Source organism: Gasterosteus aculeatus, chromosome 4 (genome assembly GCF_964276395.1).
Source record: "Gasterosteus aculeatus chromosome 4, fGasAcu3.hap1.1, whole genome shotgun sequence".
Classification (NCBI taxonomy): Eukaryota; Metazoa; Chordata; class Actinopteri; order Perciformes; family Gasterosteidae; genus Gasterosteus; species Gasterosteus aculeatus.
Window position 1 is genome coordinate 14,341,497 of NC_135691.1, and position 25,226 is coordinate 14,366,722.

A 25,226-nucleotide genomic window follows, 5' to 3' on the forward strand; every position below is an offset into this window, starting at 1 on the left:
AAATAAACACGTGCAGCCGGTTGCCGTGGTAATTTAATGATCTTACACTTTCATCATATCATATGGGGCATTATTTGTCACTTTGGAGCAATTAAACACAAAATCACCCTCTGCCCATAAACCCCCCCCCAAAAAACAAGGAAAGCAATTATAACACAACTTTTAAGTAATCCCTGTAGCATCTAAATATTATTACCGGGGAGATAAAGATTGTCTAAGCGATTAGCCAACAGCGAGAAGGCCTCCGAGGGACAATGCTGTTATATTTTCTAATAATTCTCCAACATTAGCAACAAATGAGGTAAAGAGTTGTTTTCCTTGTCAAATTGAACAGGGATAACTTCGTTTTTTTTTTTTTCCTGTCCTCGGCCGTTCTGGTTTATTCATGTATTCAGCCCTCTCGTTCCAATCCGTGGTTCACAGCTTTGTTTCTCGTTTCTTCACTCTTTGCCCCTCCCCTCTGCGTTTCGTCCGCGCTGTAAAAATGGCTGTGGGTGATGCCATAACTCAGCCCTCTCCTCTCCCGCCATCCATCTCTGCCGCACAGATCATCTCCAGAAGAAAAGCACTGTGTCTGCCTCATAATATGCTTCATGAGGTGTGTAATTCACTGTGCTCCGGAGGGGAGCCATTTGTCTCGGGGGTTAACTAAGTGACACAACAGCACTTCCCCAGGCCTGTTACCACCGTGGGACATGTTGAACTAATGTAGGCTGGTAGACGAATGCAAGGACCTTGCCTTTCTGCAATTAAGCATCGCGATCTTTCCCAGGAAATCAATCCTAATGAAGTCGGAAGCGAGCTCAAATGAAATGTAAATATTTGTAAGCAAATATTAAGTTACGACGGAGGAAAAGTGTGGGACAAAGGCAACCAAACTCTACGGGAAGTCCGGCGCTCTCAGAGAACCAAATATCTTCAAGTCCTGTTTTGTGTATTTTCTTTTCCTCCCCTTGTGTTTCACTTCTCGTATTCTCTCTCTGTTCCGAAACCCTCCTTTGCGCTCTCCGCCATGCATCACTGACACTTCAAGCGAGAGCCTGACTGGCTTGTTTTCGTGGTGACCTGTCTCCCTGCCTGCAGTATATGTTGTGGAAGCACATACACTCGCACACATACACACTAATTTAGGGAGATTTATGAGGGGGGCCTTGCACCAGGAGCCACGCAGGCTGACCCCAGGGGTGTAGGGGGGCACTGGGCGGAGGAGGGGGGCCTGCCTCCAAAGGGGGGGGACATTAATAATCTAGAACCAGGTCTGTCTACGGGCCGGGCCCTGGGCCTCGACACCGGGCTGTAACAATCTGCAGTGGCCCAGTTTACTGGGAGAGAAACATCCAGTTCTTACAAATATCCAACAACAAATATTGAGTAGACTGAACACGGAAGAAAACACATATATTGAACACAGAAACATGCAGACAGAGCGGGTGACACAAAAAAACGAAGAAAAAAAACCCAGACACACACACACTTTGCTCCGTTGGAGTGCTGCTCCTCCAAGTAGCAGCGCGCACGTCTATATTGGCCCCATGTCTATCTTAAGTGTCATGATTTATTCAAATAGAACATCTCCCTGCATTGAAAAATTCATTTCAGGCTCGCTCCGCGCTTCGTCCCATCCTCACCCCCGTCTGTATCTGCTCATGTCGTGTCAGCTAAATTTGCCCCGTTGTTAAATATTTCTTAGAACAAATGGACCCTGGAGGAGGGAAACGGTGGGTCAGGGAGGATCCGCGCTGCACCGCTGAGGGAGAGGCCCCACTTGGGAGAGCTCGCTCCACGCGTCCCCTGGAGCCGGGTTTGCGATCCCAGCTTGGGGACAGACGTCCCAGAGACACTTAACCAATTGTGTTTCATCCATTTCATCTGAAAACGATCATTCAAAATTCAACTGAGAAATCGTGTGGGGAGCATTGACGGACAGCCAATGAGATCTCTCTCGCTCGCGTGTGGGGAGGGAACGAGTGCAGGGTTCAGCGACTTGTAGCACGATAACATCGCAACCTGTGGTCTGGCTTTTACACCAAGGCAGTGGGGGTGGGGGAGGAGGAGGAGGGAGGGGGATGCATCCAAATACACATCTTTGCATGTGTGTGTGTGTGTGTGTGTGTTTATCAAAGACACGATGAATAAGAGGCTGCCTAGTTGATGGACAAGCTTGGCAGGCGGTGCTGATTGAAACACTTCCTCTGTCGGGGCCTGGCCCATTAATCTGAAGGAGACAGAGACAAAGAGGGTGAGGGGGGCAGAGGAAGGCTGCAGGCCCCCAGACCAAGAGAGTAATGAAGGGACCTGGTCCCCCTCAACCTCAGCGCTGTCCTGCCATGCTGGGAAACGCTGCTACCCTGTCCAGCCCGAGCCCTGCCCTCGTGGGACTGACCAGTGAATAATGGCCCTGTCATCAGCCCGGGTAGACGCCGCCGCACAGCCGAAGGGTGTGTGTGAGCGTTTGTGTGTAAAGCCGGGTGCCTCCCCGCGCTGTCATTTACCCTAACTGTTCTCCTCTCCACCTTAGTTGAAGACGGATATTCATATTGAACAGTGTTGATTTAAGCACACGTTAAAGTAAATGCATAATGCATCCTCTATATATAGCTTGATAAAGAGCATCGTGTCAACCCGGGACCGGCGCCATACATTGTGGGGATGAATGTGCCGCTTGCAGAAGTTCTTTCTCTCTTTTTGCTCCATTTACGCAGCGCATTAAATCACAACTATGACTGCGCACAGGCTCAAGGTTGTGTTTCTAAATGCAGCAGAATCAGAAATCAGAAACTTAATTAGTGTGCCGCGTTTGTTCTCGGGTGAAAAGTTGCTCCCTCCAATGGGTCTTGAGGGAGCGACATGCAAGCAGACGTGTGAGGACAGAGTTAGTGTGTTTGTGTGTGTGTGTGTGTGTTTGCGTGTGTCGGAGGGAGACTGATACTGAACAGAGACGTGTGGCTTGGCTGGTGTGTGTGTGTGTGTGTGTGTGTGTGTGTGTGTGCGGACATGTGAACGTGTGTGTGTGTGTGTGTGTGTTTTGGCCTTGCATCCCTCTGTGTTTATCAAACATATTACAGCTCCTTCTAGATTCCTCACCTGCACACCCCCGGCCTGCTACATATGGCCCACCAATCACAAAATAAGGAACCATGCATATATTAGCATAGCTAATGACCTACGCTCTCCATTTAATATGCAAATTTCCTGAAACATTACTGAATGCCGTCTGTTCTAAATGAATAAATTTGAATCGCAATTAGAATAATCCTTTATAATTAATGAAAACTGTCAATTTTGGTTCATAAGTAATTTGATTAAAGTGGTGATGGGACACTTATGAAGTTCATCGGGCTGTGAGGGGTGTGAACACACACTGGCTCGCATGCAGGCAAACACACATACACACATGCTGCATGACAACCAACAGCAGGTCCAGGGCTCCATTATTGATGAAGATGATTAATAAACTTATGAAAGTGGTTGTCACAACTTCTCTCTTTTTTTTTTCACCCAACTACCCAACTTCTTTCCACTCCTTTAGAAACAACAGATCAATCACGCCTTCCTGCCTCCTGACAGAGAGGGAGAAGTAAGGGAGTGATTGAAAAGGTTCCCCGGCCTCTTGGTGCTGTGTCAGTGGCCTGTCTGTCCGGTGGGAGACACTGATGGACTGTCCAAACACGCACATGCTAAGTCATTGCAGGGGGTTGAAACTGCGGTTTTTGCCGTGTTTTTTTTTTTTATCAGCGTACGATAACATGGTACGACAAGCATATTGAAGAAGAGCGCGGCCCGTTTGTACCTGTTCATCAACATCCCCTCCTTGGCCATTATCTCTCTCATGCTGTGCTGTAGCTGCCACCGAGGCGTATAATGGCGTCACTTAAATCAGGGTCACTCAACTGTGGGAAATTGCCGCGGTGTGCGCTGCGTGTGCCCTCCCCGCAAGTTATGTATATGAACGTGAGTACGCTGGTGTTTACGCGTCGACTCGAAAGCGAGTGTGTGCACGTGAGTGTCCTCGCATGGCTTCGACCCAATAATAATGGTCCGGATAGTGTAGAGCCGAGCAGACTAATTAGCCATATCACTGGGAAAATAGCAGCCTGCTAATTAATGGGTATTATGGCATTTCAGAAGTCACTGCTCTAATTGGGAGGGAACTGAGCCTTGCATTTCCATACTGCAGTAATACCGGATTTATCCGCCTGTCTGTCTGTCTGTCCGTCTGTCTGTCTGCCTTGGCATACTTCCTTTTAAAAACAATCCTCTAAATGCACGCAGGGAAAAATAATGATCCTGCTCATACTCACATTTTCACCACACACAATGCACAGGATGTGTATATACACATGAAGAGAACTACTTGGACCACAGGGGAAAGAAAGACTCAAACATTTTTGTAACCTCTGACCCATTATATTGTATATATATACTCTAATTAAATATATTTATATTGCTTTTAATAAAAAAAACAACGGCTGACGGTGATTCGGTGAGTAATATAATCTATCCGAATAATTCCCTCCATCATTTTGTATGTGTCTCTGAAACCGGCTCTCTTTGATACAAATGCATGCGTGCATATCCCCTGTAGGTTCCTCTTAACCCTATCAGACAGTGGGACAATCAAAATAGATTTGCATTCAAATGCCAAATGCTCGGTATCAAATATCAAATCAAGCCCGAGCCACTGAGACGGACAGACCACCTCCCTGCTTCCTCCACCTCCTCCCTTATCCTCTCAGAGTCCCAGGGACTCCCATTCTCCTCCGGACGAGCTCTATCGAGGAGTGACAGGCTTTGGCCAGCGTGTGATTGACAGCCTGTTGATGGTTCTCTTTTTTTTTCCGCACATACGCACACTCAGACACACTCCTCTCCTTCTAAACACACACACACACACCCCATGCGCCTCCACCACCTTCCTGTGCTTGTGCACTGGCCTGGGTGTGTGTGATGGCCCCTGGGCTGTGCCCCGCAGGCTGCACAGCTCTATACATACAAATCACAGTGTGTCAGCCTTGTGAATGGGCCCATTTTGACTCTGTCCTTGTAAAGTCAGCCCCCCCATCCCCCCTTGAAGCGGGCTGGATCTGTATCCTGCCCTCTTTTTTTTTTTAAACTTTCCCTCTGACTCTTATATGCACACAGAGGCAGATGAATGATGAAACCAACACAAAGGGGGCACGCAGTGGGAGCGCGCACCCACAACCACATCCACACTAAACACACGAGGGAAAAATGGTGTATTTAAATACGGCGCTAATGGGCAGCACCTCGCAGCAGCAGGGTATAAATACATCCACAACACACACACACACACACACACATACAGAACGGCCAAGACCCGGGGCCTAATCTCACACACTCAGCTAGTACACCTGGATAATGTTAAGAGGGCAGTTATAGTCAATTACATTCCCATATAACGCATAAACCTCCACCCCGCCTGTGCCGGGAGAGTAATTGAAAACAGACGCAGAAAGCACTGCGGTCCAGACAAAAAGTCAACTTCCCACCCCTGACTTTCCCATTCACTACATTAGCCGTCTTCCCATTCCATTTTCCGGAGTCCTGGGGGCAAATGTAAGGTGGGGGGGGGGGGAGTCGCCGTTTGGATGTAAGGCAGCGAAAGAGCAGCTGGATATGGAGTTCTGTGAGGTTCTGGAGAGGGAGACATGGAGGGGTGGAGAAAGCTTTGTCTCCCAGGTGAGGTCCAGGGGAGGGGCAGTTAGGGTCGGGGTGAGAGGGCGGCGGACTGGTGCTGTTCCATGTGAGGGTGGTGGGGGTGGGGGGGGGGGGGGGGTCGAGGAGGGAACAGCGGTTGTAAGTAGGAGTTTGAGACTGACAGGTGACATTACCCTGCGTCATGGCTGGAGGGACAGAGGGCGCGATGGTTATCCAAGCAGAGAAATGTCAACGTCCAGACACCGCTGTGACACACGCACGCAGACACACACACACACACACACACACACACACACAAACAAGGGCCGCGCCGACACACCTGCACACAAAGATCCAGGACAAAGGAGTCTGGAGTCTTTGAGAGTGAAAGAGGCTGCCTACAGTGAGCACAGATGAAGAGATTACATCCTTTCCATTTGAAAAAATAAAAGAAGGAGGTGAGAATAAAGAGACAAAGCAGAAGAAAGGGCTAAAAGTCACTGGCTGTACTATTACGAGTCAACAACCTTGCATTTATTCATATCGTCTGCTTTCTAAACATCTGCTACCCTCCTTTTCACGAGGTCGGTTCTTCCTTCACATTTGTCCCTTCCCAATCTGCCGTTTTCATTAAAGCCTAACCTAATTTTGGCGAAGCTTATAAAATGTCCATATTGCTGCTCATTCGACCCCATTGATTTAGTGTTTGGTTAAATATTCACGACTGTGGATGCAATTAACATGCTGTTAATGAATAATTGATCGCATCTTAAGCGGCCATAAAACTCATGCATATTAATTATTGAAACAGGAAATATGAAGAAAAAAAAAAAACAACCTTCCTTGTTTTGCCTCAATCAACCTTCTTTCATTTTGTTTCTTTAGTCGGGGAGGCATGTTGAGAGTATTCAAGGGGGAAATGAATGTGCGAGCAGAAAGCAGAAAGGACGCAGAAAGTGCAGTGAACACTATGCAAATGCCTCCCATAAACAAGGCCTTAACAGCTCTTGTGTGCATTGAAGCCGCATTTGAGCGGCGCCATCGCGCATCCGTCTCCTCGCTGTGTGTGCAGCTCGGTGGGATGTGGAGTACAGTGCGGCTGAGCGCTGCGCTGACAGCCTCGTGTGGGAAAGGTAGTAGAACCCCCGTTTTGACAGGCAAGTGTTTAGCAGAAACGTCGGGGGGGGAGCAGAAAATCTGGAGAACGTGGGTGAGGAGGGGGGGCGGAGCCTGTCAGAGAGAGACGAGAGATCAGTCAGCCGACAATCCAACAATGAGCTTTCCTCTCCCACCGTGTCTTCACTGGTGTATGGTTACAGGCCGATGACACCCCCCCGGCGCCTCCCCGGGCCCTGGTGGGCGGGGAACAATGGGGGAGGGGGGGTGAGGACGGGAGGCTTTCCAACATTGGATTCCCAACATTAAGGCTGCGATGCACCTGTGGTCAGGTGAAAACATTCGACTCGCTTTCACCCCGTCGGTATGTATGAGAGCAAAACTGTGCGTTTGTGCGTGGTTGGGGGGGGGGGGGATTCATTATCCACACATCCTGCACTCCTAACCCACTCTAAAATGTCTTAGCATGAAAAATACATCCCAGAAGCAGCCACACACTCCAGAAAAACACCAATTTACATTGTCGCTAGTTATTTATTTAGCACAGAAAAGCTCTCAGAGTGTGTGTGCGTGCGCGTTACCTCCCTCTACCTCCCTCTCCGGCACCTAACTAACTACTTGGCGATGTCGGTGCCTCGGAGCTAAAAGTGACAAGCCGTCAATTGTGTTCCAATATTAACCCCTCCTCTACGTCTGCGTGCCTGTCTTCTCCTCTGTGATGTTGGCTTGATCAAAGAAGCAGAACTTTAGCAAAAAAATAACCGGGGGGAGCGTGATGGAGGACACCATGCTGCTCACAGACTGATGAACGACGGCCAGTCTCTCAGCAAAACACTGTCCCCTTTTTCCTCGTCTTTGTCTCTCCTTCTCAGACTTTCTCATTATCTCCCTCTTCCTCTCGCTCAGCGGCGACATGTTGGCAGAGCGTGATTCCGTGTCTTACACCCAGGCGGCGAGGTAGTAGTTCATACGGTTCACACTTTTATGGAGAAGGAGAGGCTATAAGCTCAGGCGAGGAAGATGGCGCTGGCCAACACCCCCCCCCCCCCCCATGTTTTGAAGGGAGATGGCGAGAGGTGCAGGCGAGCGATAAAACAAGAAGCACTAGAGTGACAGAATATGTAACAAAAGATGCCCTGTGTCTGCGTTTCCTCTTATCTTAGGGTTACCCAGCGGTGAGATTCCTCAAACACACCTACAGTCACAAGGGGAGGAAGAGAGAGAGAGATGGGGGGGCTCTCTGTGGATAATGTTCTGGGTGTGGGAAAGCAGAGCACCTAACACAGGTTGGCCTGGTTTCAGTAATGAGTTTGATTCTTCTCTCTGCCTCTTCAGTCTCACTGGGGACCAAGACTGCATAATAACATCCTCCCCACACACGCACGCACACACACACGCAGGCACAAACAGGTCTATGGGGAGCTAATTATCCTCACCTGTGTTAATTATTGCTGTAAGCCAATCAGCAGACTCTGTGCTAATTAGGCAGTGTTAGGTCTGATTAGTGTTTTGCAGAAGGCCCACTCAAACTGTTATCCACCATACTAGTGGCCTCAGGCGAGAGAGGAGAACAGGTGGAGGCTTGCCCTGTGATTGTGTGTGTGTGTGTGTGTGCTCATTCTAAATAATAATTAACTGAGGGACAAGCTTAAATCCACAATAAAACAAAGTCTAATCACGTTATTTTCGAATCAAACTTCTATTAAACAAAACAATGCATGCCATTAAGTCAACTAGTCTCTGCCCTCTGAGTTAATTGGCCCTGGTTTGGGGTCACTTATTTTATCTGGACAAACAACCCTTGTGCCCTTTTAGTTAATGAGGGCTGATCCAGGATCAGTTCTGTCACTAATGGCTCCTTTTTGCCAGGGTAACCCCTCGGATTGATCCACGCATGCAACCCCGACCCTGACCCAGGAAAGTGATCTCCTGTGTGTGTGTGTGTGTGTGTGTGTGTGTGTGTGCGTGGGGGGGGGGGGGGGGGGGGGGGGGGGGGTTAGGCAGAGAGACCAATGCTCAGAAGACAGAGGTTAACACAGAGAAGGGGAGGTAAAGAACGGAAGGTCTCGAGATGATCCCCCAGCTGAGGAATGAAAGGGAAAAAGGCAGAAAGGAGCAGTGAGGATGAGAGAGGGAGGGAGAGAGAGAGGGAGGGAGAGGGAGAGAGAGGGAGAGGGGGAGAGGGAGAGAGGGACTGGAGGAAACCTTCCTCTTATGACACGATTGATTTTCTTTCAGAGGCTTGAGCCTGTCACTACTGAACACTTGGTCCCCCACTCCTCCAAACACACACACACACACACACACACACACACACACACACACACACAAACACTCAATCACACACATGCACAAACTCTGTGCCCTGACCTCCACGTGTGCCTGCTGGTCCATACTGGGTCTAATGACACCAGGGCCTCCCACAGATCAATACTAAACTGTCACTCAGTTTGCACGCACAGACACAAGCACACACACACATACACACACACACACACACACGACAGATGCAGACACACATGCACACACAGGTAGGGTATGCGTATGCACATTTGTGTATGCTGGAAGCAATGTTTTCTACAACCTCAGCAGATGCCCTCCTCCTCCCCCTCCACCCATATCCTCTTTTACACCCCCCACCCCTTCACACTCCCCCACCCACACACACGCATACTGGACCGAAGCCATATTCTCTTTCCTCAGCTGTTTTCTCACCCTCCTGCTCCCTCACACTGAGAGTCTGGGTCCTGATGTAATATTGATGAGTGAGGATGGAGGCCCTATAAAAAGTGATAGGTCCTTGTGATTGTAAATTATAGATTGACATTGATTTTACCACAAACGAGCACACTCGCAGACACACACAAGCGTATCAAAATAGAAACACAACTGCTCGTTTGGTTTCCCCCTCTCCTCGGGACTAACTTATTCCACGTCATTCAACGCCATCTCTTTCTGTTTCTTTTCTTCCTTCAATCGCCTCTCCATCTCTTCCTCCCCCATTTACTCCTCCTCCTCCTCCTCCTCCTCCTCAACAATCTCAAGTACCCATCCGCCGCTCTCCATACACATCTCAAGTGCCACTTAGAAAACCAGACGGGGGCTTGAGCCAAACTCTGCTCTCCCTGGTTCTGTGTTTGCGTGACTTTTGGTGTCTTGGAGTCGGGATCACAGGGTAAAAATACAAAGAAGCTCACCAGCCGCGCATTTTCATTAAATTCTGGACATGCCGGCATAATCCATGTCCAACAAAAAATCTGTTGAGGAAGAAAAGCGCTGGCGACAAACATTTGTTTGTCTCTGTTGAATCACTAATTATAGCCTGGCACAACACAGGGCAGATGCAGGCTAATTCACCATTAGGCCGTTTGGTGTTTATTAAACTTTTATAATGTGATCACTCTGATAACGGTACAATTGTTTCCCTGGGCGTGTGTGATTATACGGTGGTCCTCTGTCCCCTCTTAATGGCTCCCGCCGAGTGTGTGTATGCATGTGCGTATGTGTGTGTGTGTTTGTCTGTGTCCGTACATGTGTGTGTGTGTGTGTGTGTGTGTGTGTGTGTGTGTGTGTGTGTCTTGGAGCTTGCCGAGTAGTGTTTTCCATTTCTCATTAGAGTGGCACAGACTCCTGCTGCAGGGTCAATGGAGGGGGAGAGGGTGTGTGGATATATGTGTGTGTGTGTGTATCTGTTTGAAGGGGAGTGGGGTGGTAATGAGCGCAGGAACATAATACTACGGCGTCCATTAATGCTCTGAGGCAGTGACATTAGGCATACTTAACTAATAGAGCCAGTCTCTGCAATTACCCACTGTTATCTCTGCAGCTTTAGAGGGGAACCGGCTTTAATAAATGTTTGTAGTGATGTGATAAATGCCAGGTTTGCTCATTTGTAATCCACACTGCGGGACAAGGGGAAGCGGGCGGATCTAATTGTTTTACTCCCGACTCGAGGATGTGGCCGAGCTGAGAGGAGGGTAAAACGTCTCCCTCCCTCCCTCCCTCCCTCACGGCTCTCAGTGGGGTGCCGATAACCACTGTCCTCCTGTCAAACAGAGGAAAGCAGTCCGTACCCGACGCTCACCGCCACGTTCTTTGCCTCCTCTTTTTCCATCTCCCTTTCATCCCGACCACATCGGACGCGGGGGGCCGTGATTGTGTGTGTAAACAGCTTGTCATGCTAACATGGCCGCCGTGACAAGAAGAGAGACGCGCTTCATTACCGGCGCGCTCGTACGTCTGTCTTTGCGTTCGAACTGGGCCTGTGGGGGCGACGCGTCGGTCCGCACGCTTGAGTTTCCCCAGAAACTTTACTGTATTAAACTGTATTAACCGAGTTCCTCCATCGTGCAATTGCGACACAATTTAAGGAGTACCGTTAGCGGAGTATATCTACCACAAGGAATGACGAATGCCAATTAACAAGAAAGTAGTGTTTTGCTTCGGGAAATGATACACCTGCAGTTTTAACTTCACCCGTCGCCTCTTTTTGCAGTAAATCTTCCTGTCTGAAGACAACAGCCAGATGGAGAGAGTTAGGGTTTGGAGTAGGGAGGGAAAAAGAGGGTAGGGGAAGGAGGCAAGGCGAGAAAAGCGGCGCTGTTAATTGTTTTTCAGAAAAAGGTTGCGGAGGTCTGCGCGTTTGAACTGAATGTCACCCCATGTAAATCGCAGCCGCCGTGTTGGAGAAGCCAATAACTGGGATAATTGGCGCCACTGTCTCCCGCGCCGCACCCAGATACAGAGGAAGCACACTCGGCTGAGGGAGAACGTTCAAACGCGGGGGAAGATTCCAAGTGTGATTAACTTTAAAAAAAAAAAGAAGTAGGGAAAAAAAAAAAAACCTTTGGAGTTAAATCTGGAGTTTTGAGTGGGAGGACCAAAGAAGAAGAGACATAGACTGAGGGGCAGGTAGAGAGATGAAGAGCAGAGAAACGTGGATGGAGAAAATCACAGAGGCAAACGCATTAGGAGACGCGGGAGAAACAGGAAACGAGCGAACATTCCTCCCAGCGAGGTCAAGCCGCTCGGTAAACAAACAAACAGCGTGAGCTGCACACACACAAAGGGGGTGAGGCGGTGTAAAACAACAAAGTGTCTCACTTGCCTACGCCTTACTTTGTCTCCCCTCATCAGTTACATAAACACAAACAAAAGCCTTTAAATTCAGCTGGGCTTTTTGAAGTGAAACAGTGACATGTGCTCGGGTCTCATTTGTTGATGATTAATGCAAAGTAAAAAAGAATATATTAAAAATGCAAGAATATATCGTCCCTTTGATCGGGCCGTGCTGTTGACCATAATTGTCTGCATGTTGACGTCGCTGCTTTACGTTTAATTACGGCAGAGATACTCCCTTGAAGATTTCTTTTTGCCTCTGAACATTACAGCTCGAATTAGTCAAGCTCAATGTCACAAATCTCACATATAATCAGATCTGAACCTGGAAATAATGATACGGTGACTAAAACGCCTATATCGGTGCCACGGCAGGAGTGTTTTTCTCTCAAGACAATTCCCAACCATCGCGCAGGAGAAACAAAGCAAAATCTGACATAAAATAGTTTAGAAAATATGAAAAGGATCCTTCCCACAACCAGTATCCCGCTCCGTGTCTCTCCCTCCCTTTCTCCCCCACGCCGGGCAGGTTTTCCTCCCATTGTGGCGTGTGAAACTGAGAGCGCCGCTCACAGCGATCCATTCTTCCTGGACAGATTGATGGAAAACAATCAACAGACTATGCATCTAGCTCTGGCGCAGCGGGTCACCAGCACTCATCCTGGCCACCTGGACTCACATCCTGGGCCGCAGCTTATGAGGTAAAAGCAACCAAGAGAGGTTCAGCGGGCAGCGTGAGCGGGCGGCTGGCGTTTTCTCACTTCTCTCAAATGAGCAGTAAACAATGAATCATCAGCGAGGGGCCCGGGATCAGGGCGGCAGCTCGATGGCACACTGGCTCGGGGGGGGAGGGGGGAGGGGGGGCTGCGAGGCCCCGAGTATCCTTCGCCGAGAGCAGCCGCTGTGTCTATTCAATTAGAAGCAGCAACACAGGCGGCCATGTAACACATTGGGCTGTGAAAGAGCACTTAGTGGGCCGTGCGCTCGACTGTCCACACACATCAGAGCGCGGAGAAAAACAAAGCGCCGCCCCCCCCTGCCACACACACACACAGACACACACACACGCACATAACTATGCCCGTCCAAATGTATAGCATCGCACGCCGAGAGGCACACGCTCGCGCTCTTCACGCCTCATTTGAAAAGTAAATTGAGCGCATCTTCTAGGGCGAGTCACGGACTAAATCCTGGAAAACGTTGCCCTTTTTCCCTCGCCGCAGCGCTCACTCCCACGCGTCATACCCGAGACTTTTCATATGGTAAATATATCTTCACTCTATTTCTCCTCTTCTATCTCTATCTCTCTGTCCTGCAATTTTCCAACACTCAGAATGTCTTAAATAGCTCTTAGAAGTAGGACGCTACTCATTTGGGTCAGCTGTGGCCGGCCAAACCCCTTCATTCTGGGACAGAACAAACACTGACACAAAGGCAGCGGGAACGGCCAAGGAGAAGCGGCCAGGTCGAGCTGCGAATGTCAAGCGGTAATGACAAAGCAGTTTGCAAAACAAAAAAAATAGAGCTAACTGCGCTATTTGCGGTGCCTCTCGCCAACTTTTCACTGATTTTACTTTTGTGAACGTCTTTCTTTGTGCCACGGTAAAATGTGTTGTTACCTGCATCCAGCTGGCGAGCATTAGCTTAATAAACCTATAAAGTGTGATTGCAGCTACGTTTGGTTTATTGGGGAAAGAATTAAACACAAACACACCAACAAGACCCTTATTTTCACTGTTCCCTCCGTGTTTCCTCACCGCGAAACAATAACAGCTTGGGTCAATTTGCCATCTCATATCGTGGAAACAAACCATTGTTTACTCTAAGATGACGTGTACATTTTTTGGCGGTGTGTTCTTGCCAGTGCAGAGCGGGCCAGTCGTTGGTGCTGAGAGTGCCAAAGATCTGGATGAGACAGAAGGAGGCAGCGCAGTTTTAGAGGCCCCTCGACCTCCAAACTCCCTGCTGTCAATCAGCGCAGGCGTCTCTCCCTCGGGGCTGCGCGTTCCTCCAACCTTCAGGGGTGGGGTGGGAGGGGGTGGGGAACCACCGCAGGGAAGAAAGAACACAACCAAACAGCACAGAGCTGCAGGTCAGTGTGTGTGTGTCAGTCATGTTACATTGCCCGCCTGTGGATTCCTAGAGGGGCGCATGCGTGCGTCCGCATACGTGTTTGTTGTGTTTGTGTACTGTGTATGATCATAGCCGAGAGTGTGAGCTGCACCTATCTGTGCGTGTGTGTTTGTGTTATGTGTATGTGAGGCAGCTGAGGAGGGGAGTTCTGCCTGCATATCGATGAGCCGGCAATACTGCCTCCTTGCCCCTAAGCCCTGCAAAAAACACCACAACCAGCTCAGGGCCAGTCCTTTTCAAAGAAAACTGCACATCAACGAGAAACAACAACAAGAATGTCTGCAAAAGGAAAAGGGCCGTGAATAAAATATCCCTCCTCTCACACAGACAAGCACTGAAAGACACTGTCAGGGTCTCGGCTAAAGGAGGAAATGTAAAGCTGGTAAAAAGTGGACAGAGGCACGATAGAATTATGCTTCATAAAGTAAAAAAGACCAAAATTGTGGGAAAAAAATGAAGAAGGAATGAATGAAGACCCAGAAATGTTGAGGGTTAAAACATAACAACAGGTACAGTGTACAGTGATACAGAGGAACCTAGAATAGCTGCACTGTGAGTGTCGTTTCACCTTCTCACTAACACAGTCATGGATATGAAAGTGAAACTAAGCCGACGGGACGGAAGGCCCTGCCAGTAAACCACATTAGCATCAAATGCAAATGAGGAGGGGCTAATGGCTGGACAGGTGCAGACTGGGCCTCTAAATGACACACACACACACACACACACACACACACACACACAGAAATGAGATGGATGAATTAAACATGGGTGGGCTCGGCTTGGGGGGCTGGCATGGCTGACATAAAGTCAATGACATACATTATTCACCAGCGCACGTTAGCCCAGCCAAGGCAACACATGACCTCTCACCCCAGGAAGTGCATACAAACATAACAACCAAAACAATGAGGGGGTTCCCCACTACAGAGGTAGACAAAGAGGGGGAGAGGGACAACCGAGCTACGCAGCAATAGCGATCGGCTTGGAAAATACAGTCCTCAAGACGTTACAAAGTTCACTTCCACATGTTGACCCAGTGTAAAACCCAAGCAGGTGTAGGCCCATGGCGGGCCCGAGTGAAGGGACCAGAACTGGCCCACAAGCGCTAACTGACTAGCCATGAAGCTGAGAGTCCGTCTGTTCCACCCGCTCAGAGGACAGGAAATTGTCGGCCATGACATCATCCTCCCCGGGAGGAGCACTTCCTGCCTGACATTCTTCACTCAAGACACACACACCAAGCCAGGAAATGGCCTCTATCAACACACACACACACTCTCCCGGGGAAATAGCCCACATCGATGCGGATACACAAGCAAAGACACGCATGCAAGGAAATGAGCCACATCAACGGCGGGCTGCAGGAGTGTGTGCAAACGCAAACACACCCGAGCACACACTCAGAAGCAGCTATAAACCTGAAATAACATTGGGTGTTCATCCAAACCTGCCAACCCCCCCCCCTCCACACACACACACAAGCTTCCTTCAAGGGGGATCATGGGAAATCCAGTGGATCCTTATCTGTGGTCACGCGGAGTTTCTCTCTCCGCTCCAGAGAGGCTCTCGCTGGGGGACACCCTGCGGCAAGCTCGGGGGAGCTGGCCGGGCAGGAAAGGGCCACGGGACACAGGTGGTAGAAGGCACGAGAGGACACATGGGGCCGGAGGGACACGCATACCCCCAAAGCCAGTTTGGGCTGAGAGAATACTTGACAATTAGATGGCTGCGGCAAATGCAAAAAATAAATAATAAAAAACAGTTGTTTTGGGGGGACATATTCAGAGATATGGCAAAGGTGTTCACGGGTGAGAGGCAAATGTCTTTGTGATTTGAGGCCCATTCAGGCACATGAGAGGCCGACTCGTAGTAGCTGCATGTGTTTAACCCCACACTAATGCAACTAGTTGGTGGAGGGGGTTAAGGGCTCCCCTCATTCTTTCCTGCCTCCGTAAGAGGCTAAAGTGGACCACACTCGTTTCCCTGGGGAAGACATAGAGAGGCGCACACAGGCCTCTCACCTTTCAGCTGCCTCCCCTGCCCAGTGTCAAGCACAGACACAACACGTCATGCCAAGGTCTTACTGAGGCTAAATGCATGAAATATAACATATGTTTCCTTCATCTCGAGGACTGACTGAGTCAAATCGGATGGATTGTGAAAATCTGAAACAGAGATGACAACGCTACTTATGAAACGGAATGCCTCTGTTCCCATGATACCAAACCAAAGCAGCTAGAAAACAGGACAGATTGGGGGGGGGGGGTGTTTCTTTCAACTCAGTCAGTAAGAATCGAAGAAATTTAGAGACCGATCTGCTATAGTAGCCTAAAAAAAGAAAATCCTTTATAATTAAAATATGCCTCGTATTGCTCCTTGCAGACACTTTGAACCCCAAACAAATGTTCTTTTCAACAGGAGGGGAGACGGGTGAGGGTGAGTTAGGCAGGGAGCGAGTAGAGTGCCCATGAGCACTGTACCAGATTTGTTCTCCTAACAATCAAATAAGTTTCTCATTAGCTGACTTTATTTTTTCTCATTCCTGCGGTTTTGCTGCAGTGCCCTGTTCTTCTTAACGAGAGAGAGCTAATTAGGCAATCAGACCCATTACTCTTTGAGAAGAGTTAGAGCTAGCCCAGCTAATTAGAGCTGTAAAATCTAATCATCTCTGCGAAACAGCAGAGGGCTAACGAGCCCTTATTTAACGAACTAAACAACTTCAAGGGTGCAGAGAGGCTGTTGATGGTATTTCTTTATGAATTTGAAGGAGGCGAACTTGCGGTAATTGAGTCAGTTTCGCCCTCACAGTTGTTTGTTTATGAATCCCTGATTATTACAACTGCCAAGAATATATTGCTACTAAATGAGCAAACGCGTAAGCCCTCCTCTTGTCACCCCCCCCCCCCCCATTAAAAGCAAGCCAACCTCCCCATTCGCTCTCCTCTCACATGACCTATTTTCCTGTCCAGAAAGACTGCTCGCTGGAGAGGAAAACTGAGATATTGCTGTTGTTTTCCCCTCCCCGTGTTTTTTAATTTGTTGTTCGTTAATGCTGCCCTCACACCTGAGCCATTGCGCCGGGGGAATACCGCCAGCGAGCGGCCGCAACACATGCTCGGTGTGGAAAAAGCTGTTCACGGCGGAGCTCGGGCCTGTTCCAACGAGGGGGTTCTGCTCAAACTGCGGCGAAAACAGGGGAGGCGAAGTTGAACCGCGGCCGGACGGCAAGCCCGAAGGAGCGGCGCGTCGGGGCCCACGTCGTCAGAAACTCAACAAGTATGCACACACAAAAACAAAAATCAGAAACGGGGCACGGAGGGATGGGCGGGCGACTTGTCTGAGGCCACGTGGTGGGGTGCAGCTGTCTCGGGGAGCGCTGAGGTGAGGCCTTCCGCTTCGCTGGAGCGGAACGAGGGCGACGCACACGCACGCACGCACACAAACTCGCACACAATACACGGGCACACACGCAGGTAAAGAGTCGCTTTTGACTGCAGCAGCGAGCACGGGACAGCTGTGTTCATCGGGTAGCACAGGTCACTGCCTGATTAACACTCGCACAAATACACTCAAATGTGACCAATTTTAATCCTACATGAAATCTAAAAAAAAATGTGATAAAGCTGTTGTTTGGAAAGGTTGAATACAGTCACAAAAGAGAATAAAAAAAACACTTAATTATTCCGTTCAGCCTTCGGGCTCCAACTACTTCTCAAATACAAACAATAATTTCCCTCACATTGTGTGTCCACGTGTGCGACAGGCCGGACTGTAAATCTACGGGGCTTTTGGGTTTTTTTTCCCACTGACCGTAAATCACACGAGCTGCTGCATCTGTCAGAGGAAGTTTATGACGGCAGGAGAAAGGTGCACACTCAAAGAAAAGTGTGCGTTTGCGGGAGCGTGTCTGTCCACGTCAAAAGCGGCACGCCAGTTCTGGTATAACCCACGCGGCCCGGGGTGCGATTCATGCCCAGGAAAACACACACACACACACACCGAGCTGACGCTGTAACCCCAACTGCTCATCAGCTAAATAATCAACCCAACCACACAAACATTGTTCAACCACACTTGAAGCAGAGCTCAACTGCTGTGATTGCTCCTCCACTTCTCACACACACACACACACACACACACGCACACACACCGCTAGAATATTACTTACTAGTCTCTCACACATTTTGCGCACACATTATGGATGCCGAAACTTTAAACGAGCAGCGGCCCGCTTTATTATGCCTGCAGGTTATGTTTTCTCACCCAAACAGAAAGTGGGGAGCAGCTTTCATCGGTTTACTTCACTGAATAACGTGTATAACATGTCGTGATTTTCATACCAGGCGCATGTTTCTGCCACATCGGCTTCCTTGCTGGTTCCGCGCACAGCTCCTGTTCACACCCAAAGGTCGCCGCGCGCGCCGCGTTTTCTGTCTGCGCTGACAGCGCAGCAGCACGTCGGCCCGAGGTCAGAGGGCAAAGTTTGCTTACCTGTCGATGATGACAGGGTCTGATGGGGTCTCGTTCCTGTTGCCACAACTCTTCTTATCGCAGCATCGACTGGCAGGAGGCGAGACAGCAGGGTTGCGGCGGGAGCGGAGACAAAGGGGAGTTAGTCGCAGACTTGTGAACAGCAGAGAAATAAAGATAAGGTACATCACAGGGAAGGAGAGGAAGTCGGATGAGCATGCAGGAAAGACGAAGAGGACTAAAAGGGCGTGAGACTTTGGCGGAGTTCAAGAAACAACGTGAATTGGATTTCTGCCAGGCTTCCCGAGGTAAGACCGGGGGCTCTAGGGCTACAGCGGTACAGATCAACGGGGCGATTTTGGGAGAAGTTTGGCAGAGTCGAGCAAAAGCAGGGAGCTCGAATGGGGCTGGATACAAACTTGAATTAGCCTCCAGGGCTCAGGTTAGCTCCATTTCTGTCAGACATCACACAACCAGACATCTTATGTTCTCTATTTTTCCCCAGCACTGGTCCCCTCCCTCTATACCGCCTCCCTCTCTCTCTCCCGCTCTCTCTTTCTGTCTCTCTCTTTCAGAAGTGGGTCACAGAGTGGTCCCACTGGACCTGGGGAGGAGTGCATGCTGGGTAGAAGGAGGTTGCATACTGATGTGACGAGTCCTTTCTGAATTATTTGACTGCAGCACAATGTAACAGTGTTGTTGTGTGCTGTGCCCCCCCCCCCCCCCCCCCCCCCACCCCCCTCCCAGCATCCTCCCAATTCCCCCCAAAAGTATCCTCATCTACCTTTTCTTCTCTGGATCTACGTGTGTGCATGCGGGAGGAGATGGAGAAAGACACTCAAAGAGGGGAGAGAAGGGGGGGGGGGTTAGATTGACCCTCCCCCCTCTAGTTTCTTGGGTCCCTCGAGACAGGAGGCTTGGAGAGCCAGATCGGATTTCTGATCTCGACCGTTTCCTCCTGCATATGAAAACAAGTGGTCTAAATTGCCTCGTGTGATAACCAGGAAGTGGCTACACTCTGCCTCCGGCCATTTCTCCCAACGTAAACCCTACGCGTATTGCTGAATGGCTAAGTTACGCTTTGTTGATGCAAATGCAAGAAAAGGCATGTAAGGTATATGCTGGCTTTACTATATTTGACTTGGTTTGTGTGTGAATGCGTGTCTTTTAAAAAAAATGTGTAATCCGAGTCAGTCCCCTGCATAGCTGACTGTCAGGACACAGCAAACTGCATGTATTACACAGACTAAGGCGGATGGGTTTGAGTAATGAGCTTTTCCTTGTCCTAATTAGCTGAACAAGAGAGGGATGCACACCCACACACACGTATATAGACACACACACACACACATATCCCTACCAACAGAAATAGGCCACGGCCCATCTCCCCAACCCACTGAGGAAAAGGATAAGATTTCTATTGTAATTTAGCAGCGCTCCTCGTGTCATCGCCCCCTTTTTTACACCAACAGATACGCCTCCGATGTGAGAACAACGTTTCGTCTTACCTGCACATGATCTCGTGGGTCAGCAGGACTCGACACATCTCGGGGTTTTTATCCTGGCCCTCATAGATAATCGCCTGAAGGAAGGAGAGAAAATCGGAATAATGATTTTGATTTAATGTATGTGTGGAATGCTGAATGGAAAGAGAAAAGAAACTAAGTGAGTCGTGGTGCAGGGGGGGATATAAAAACAGAAAGGATCTGTCTTTCATCTGAGAGTATTGCTGCCTATCCGGCAAATGTGTGTGTCGTGGGAATCCAGTCCTCCTGAACAGGAACGCTCTGTTCTGACAGACACTAAGAGGAAAAAGTGTGAGAGTGTGTGTGTGTGTGCCAATGCATGTGCGCACTCCTGCGTGTGCATATGTGTTTATGCGTGCACGTATGTTTATATGCTGTGTAGAGAGCAGTTGGACTGCCAGACTGGAGTATAGTGCACCATCTGGTCCACGCAGCACAGCGTCCAAAAATCTAGTCTGGTTACCCCTCCAACCCCACTCAACATGCTCTCCAGGGCTGTGATCACTGTGTGGACACACACACACACACACACCGATAAATACGCCAACACAAACGCACTCACACAAACAACATCCCCTCCTACTCCTTTCGTTCTAAGGCAAATTCTCTTTAAGCCTAATGGCACTAGAAGCGGAATTGGCAAAACAAAAGACCTGATATCAAAACAGAGGCTTTCTTTTCATTCGTCTCGAAGTCGTCGGAAAAGGAGAGTTCCCTCAGTGCGCGCGAACCCCACATGTGCTGCTCTGTGTTTCTTTGTGTGATTGAATTGGCCATAACAAACTGGGATAGTTTGTTCTGTTTCACATTGAGGAAATGAGGGTCAAGGTCCTCAAAGTGTAAGCTGGCATGCATCACTGTCTCTCTCAAACACACAACCGTTCCTGCACAGCACCCAGATTTATCCACACAGTCATCGAGCCACACACACACTCACAACCATTTACTGCATGACGCTTGTACAAACACACGGGCGCACACACACACACACACACGCCATCCGCGTTTACGGCTGCTTTGCGGGGGTAGAGCATGAGGACACGTCCTCTGCTTTTCAGGGCCTCGTGAAGTGTATTCCACAGGTAAGACAGGTCGTTTATGCTGAAGTCGGGGGTCTCAGACACCAGCATGTGGTGGGGACCTGGGGAAGGTGTGTGTGTGTGTGTGTGTGTGTGTGTGTGTGGTGGGGGTTACATTCAAACCAAGACAACCGACAAACTCCCCAATATCATTATTTTAAGCTGTAGCTTAGTGCAAACCTCTTACCTGTTTAGTCATGGAGTCAATGAGACGTACATACAAGTCCTGCTCGGTCCTGATTCCTGAAGAGAACAAGAGAAACAGTTCAAAGGTGAAGCTACTAACAACGTGCCACAAGTTTGATGTTTTCTGACCTCCCTTCTGAGGCAATTTATGCAAACTGAGTCCAAACGGATCCACGTGACTTTCTGTATTTGTTGGGTCAGTTTGCTCGCGAAATCAAAAATGTAATTTATTTCCTTCAACCATGTTGATTTTGTCTCTCAAAATGTGGTGAACGGGAATAATTGTAATCAATGTAATTTGATTATCTGAGGCAACATGACTAAAAAAATAAAAAGGCCAGGAAACTTTTATAATTCTCCCCTGGGGTACTTCTGCAAGCACAATAATAATAGTTATAATAATAATAATTAAATTAAATAGTAATGTAGTGATTTAAAAAGTATTGTGCAACAACTTTTAAAAGAATTTATTAAACAGATAATGCATATCCTTAAATAACAAAATAAAACCGAAGAAAACAGGATGTGACCTGCATTTTGCTCACAGCCAACATCATTGAGTCACTGCTTTGTTTTTTTTATTGCTTCGTAACAATGATGGTGGCTAAACTCACCGTTACTGTAGAGGAGCTGAAGTCTATAATGGATCCCATTGTTTGTCTTTTCCCCCGTCGTTTCCTATGGAAATTAAACCAAACAGAGCCAGTCAGAGCAAGAAACCCGTCTCCTGCTGGCTTTTACTGCGCGGACACGGTATTTGTAGACTATTAACACGGTGATTTAAATCACTTCTATCATCCACACGGACAAAAGCATGAACGCATGGTTCTGTTTAACTCTAATAACTTTTATTTTATTTATGACTAAATATACTCAATTTCTGGATTGTCTGATATTTTGGAGAGAGAAAAAAACGTTTTCCACCAAAAGGCCTGTTTACTTGTTTATTGACATTGGAAACGGAAATTATCGCTACTGACAATTAACAAATGTAATTTTAAAAAAAGGAAACATTTATCAAATACATACTCAGAACCTCACGTTGTGTATAATATGATATGACAATGTGTCATTAACGAACAACAGCAGAAGGACGCTTGTATTTAATAAATAGTAAACAAGTTGATATTAAATGCGGATTATTAAAACACGCATTTAAAGTAAAACGCTGACTTTAAACGCCACTTACAAACAAATCAATATTATACTCGATCGACGTATCAAACACGAATATTGATATTGGTTTAGTTAATTAAATATCGCGTCTGACAGCACAGCAGGAATAAGGCAACCCGCTGTGCTTAACTGTCATATAAATAACATGCAATGTCATTAGTGGCGCCTGTGTGTAAAAGGGTTCATTCACTTGATTTACACCGTTTAATAAATTTGTGTATTTCGAAGGTTTTTTTTTAAATGTATAAACCAAAGCCCCCCAAAAAATCAGAAGTGTATAAATCTTTCAGGAAATTACATCTAAAACGCCTTCGTGATCCCTGCTGTGTTCGTCTGGCCACTTTGTTAACACGCGTTAACAAAGTAAAAATTGCGCGAAATGCGTAAACTCACCTTTTCCTTCTCTACAAAGTCAATGTAGGTGGTTCTCTCTATTTCCACCGGCTGGCCTTGTCTGTCGTACAGAGCCAGGACGAAGTGGAAGAAGTTGGACTTGCGCAGGTTGGAGGGCGGCTGTTTCTCGAAGTGTGCCCGAGCAAGACCCACTCCACTGCGGAGACAAGCAGAGACCAGCACCATCCACCGCGGAGGCGATTAGGATAAATGGATTTAATAAAAATGCAATATTAAAGAGATCTGCTCTTTTAACACACATCTAGGATTCGGTCGCGGCCAGATGATGAAATCTCCTAACAACACACCATTTAATAAAAACAGATTTAAAAGTGCATTTTATTGTTTAAATAACGTTAAGTTGAAATATTAAGATATAGCCCTTAAAAAGTTAATCATACTAATCTACATTAAATACATAATTTTGTCATTTATATTCATTTTATTTTTTCAGTTTCATAGCGGTTATCGATTAAAGTGTTTTTAACATGACCAACTTGATTTATTGCAGGCCTAAATATTTTAATTCTAATGTTTTAAGGAGACAAATAACTGAATTCATACTGGAGAATGATTTAAGTATGCACAAAGTAAGCTACTCCACTTTATTGCGACTAAAGAAGAGAAACAACCACTAAGTAAGGTGACAACCTCCTCTCACTGAACACGTTTCACTCCCTAAAGTGAATCCAAGCCTTCATCTGAAGTGCCCGGAGCGAACTGTGCTTTCCGTCCACAAATATGCAAAACCAATCCGAGCCAAAAGGCATTATTTTATCATATTGGATGTGCATCTGAAAACTTAAAAAATATATATTTAAAAAAAAGACGGAAAGGAAAGGTGGTTATCCAGCTATGCGTCCTCTGGGAACGCGCGCTGCCCCAAGTGATACCGGCGCTCCGCGGCTGTGAGCGCGCGTCCTCCCCCTCGCCTCTCCAACCCCCCCCCCCCCCCCGGTCTCCACGCCCCGGTGCAGCGCAGCGCCAAGGCCGCCTCGGGCTCACCTCTGGGCGGCTGTGTTGGAGTCCAGCACTCCGGCGCCCTGCATCCATGTCCGAACCGCGTTCATCCCGGCCACCATGGGCTCTTCTTTCATACTACTCCCACTCCTCTGGATGCTCTCGTGGATGCCAAACATCAAAACGTCACCTTCACGCTGTCGCTGTCTCTCTCACGCTTTCTCTCCACTCTCTCGCTCGCTCTCTCGATCCTCCTCTCCTGGGCTCCCTCCTGGTTTTTTTCTCCTTTTCCGCTGCCTCCCCTCCTATTGCGTCTGTTTGATCGCGCTGTCAGAAGAGAAAAGTGGCGCGGGTCTATTTCACTTGGCGTTTAGTTGCGCGTGTTTGTCAAAGTAAACAAAAGATGCGACATGCGGCAGGGAAAAAGGAGGAGCTGTCGGCATCCAGGGTTAGCGGCACCTCATGTCAGCAACTCCACGAGAGAATGAAAAGGAGAAGAAGAAAAGAGAGAGAGAGAGAGAGAGAGAGAGAGAGACAGAGCGGGGGAAACAGCCGCTGTGAAGATGAACAACGCTGAGAGCGATGAAAGGGGGACGCGCAGGATGAGAGGCTGCACGGAGTTGGCGACAGTAACCCGGATCAAGGTGCCACTGACGAACACACGAGCAAAATGTCACTTTCTGCAACAAACAGTCCAAAGGTGGCGGAGGAGGAAGAGAAAAACAAAACCAAAAAAGCCAAGGAGATGAAACACGCTTCGCCCTCGTTCAATCCGCGGAGTCCTCTCCGCTCACGTGGATGAAACGGAAGACTATACCCGCAATTAAGAGGCTGTCCTGGGCAACGGCGGCTCCGCTCCTCGTCAGCTCCCGCTCGGGGGTCGATTCGCGCTCTTATTCTTCCCTGAGGAATCACTTTGGACCATCTCCGGGATGCCAAAAAGGAGAGAACTAGTAGGTGAGGGAGGCGTGGTCTACAGGGCGAGTGGGAACGCCCCCCGGTTAATAACGCGGACGATCAGCTGCCCACCAACCCGACCAGCGCGCTGTCCGCCTGCCTGCTGTCCCCGCCTCGTCCCACGCAGCGTCCCGCCCCAGCCACTGAGACAGTGTGTGTGTGTGTGTGAGTGTGTGTGTTTAGGGTTGACAATTAACGAACGCGCGACTGCCAAACTTCAGCTAAGGGGAGGACATCGGTTTGATGCGCGCTTTGCGCACAGAGGCTAAACGGGCGCAGTGAGGAGGAGACCCGATGTGGCGGAGACATCCATCGTCAGTTTGCCTTCAGCCGCAGCGATGGAACATGTGCCCGCATATGTCTGGAAAACAAGACCAGACAGAAGCCGAATCCAAGGTTTGTCCGAGCGCCATGATAAAAGCACAGTTCCGTCTCGTTCCTTTTTGACAAC

General features: G+C 48.5%; 1 protein-coding gene across 1 annotated transcript in view; it reads right to left on the reverse strand.

The window, feature by feature from the left end:
* The window catches only part of LOC120817523 (transcription factor COE1), a gene marked incomplete in the record, with an annotated part of 47,991 nt that extends 23,242 nt beyond the window's left edge, over positions 1-24,749 (reverse strand). The window contains 7 exon segments of the mRNA XM_078102332.1: positions 18,520-18,588; positions 20,007-20,080; positions 21,291-21,346; positions 21,904-21,967; positions 22,859-23,015; positions 23,864-24,145; positions 24,636-24,749. Of these exon segments, the coding sequence (XP_077958458.1) occupies positions 18,520-18,588; positions 20,007-20,080; positions 21,291-21,346; positions 21,904-21,967; positions 22,859-23,015; positions 23,864-23,997 (554 nt within the window).
* Between the last annotated feature and the right edge of the window lie 477 nt (positions 24,750-25,226).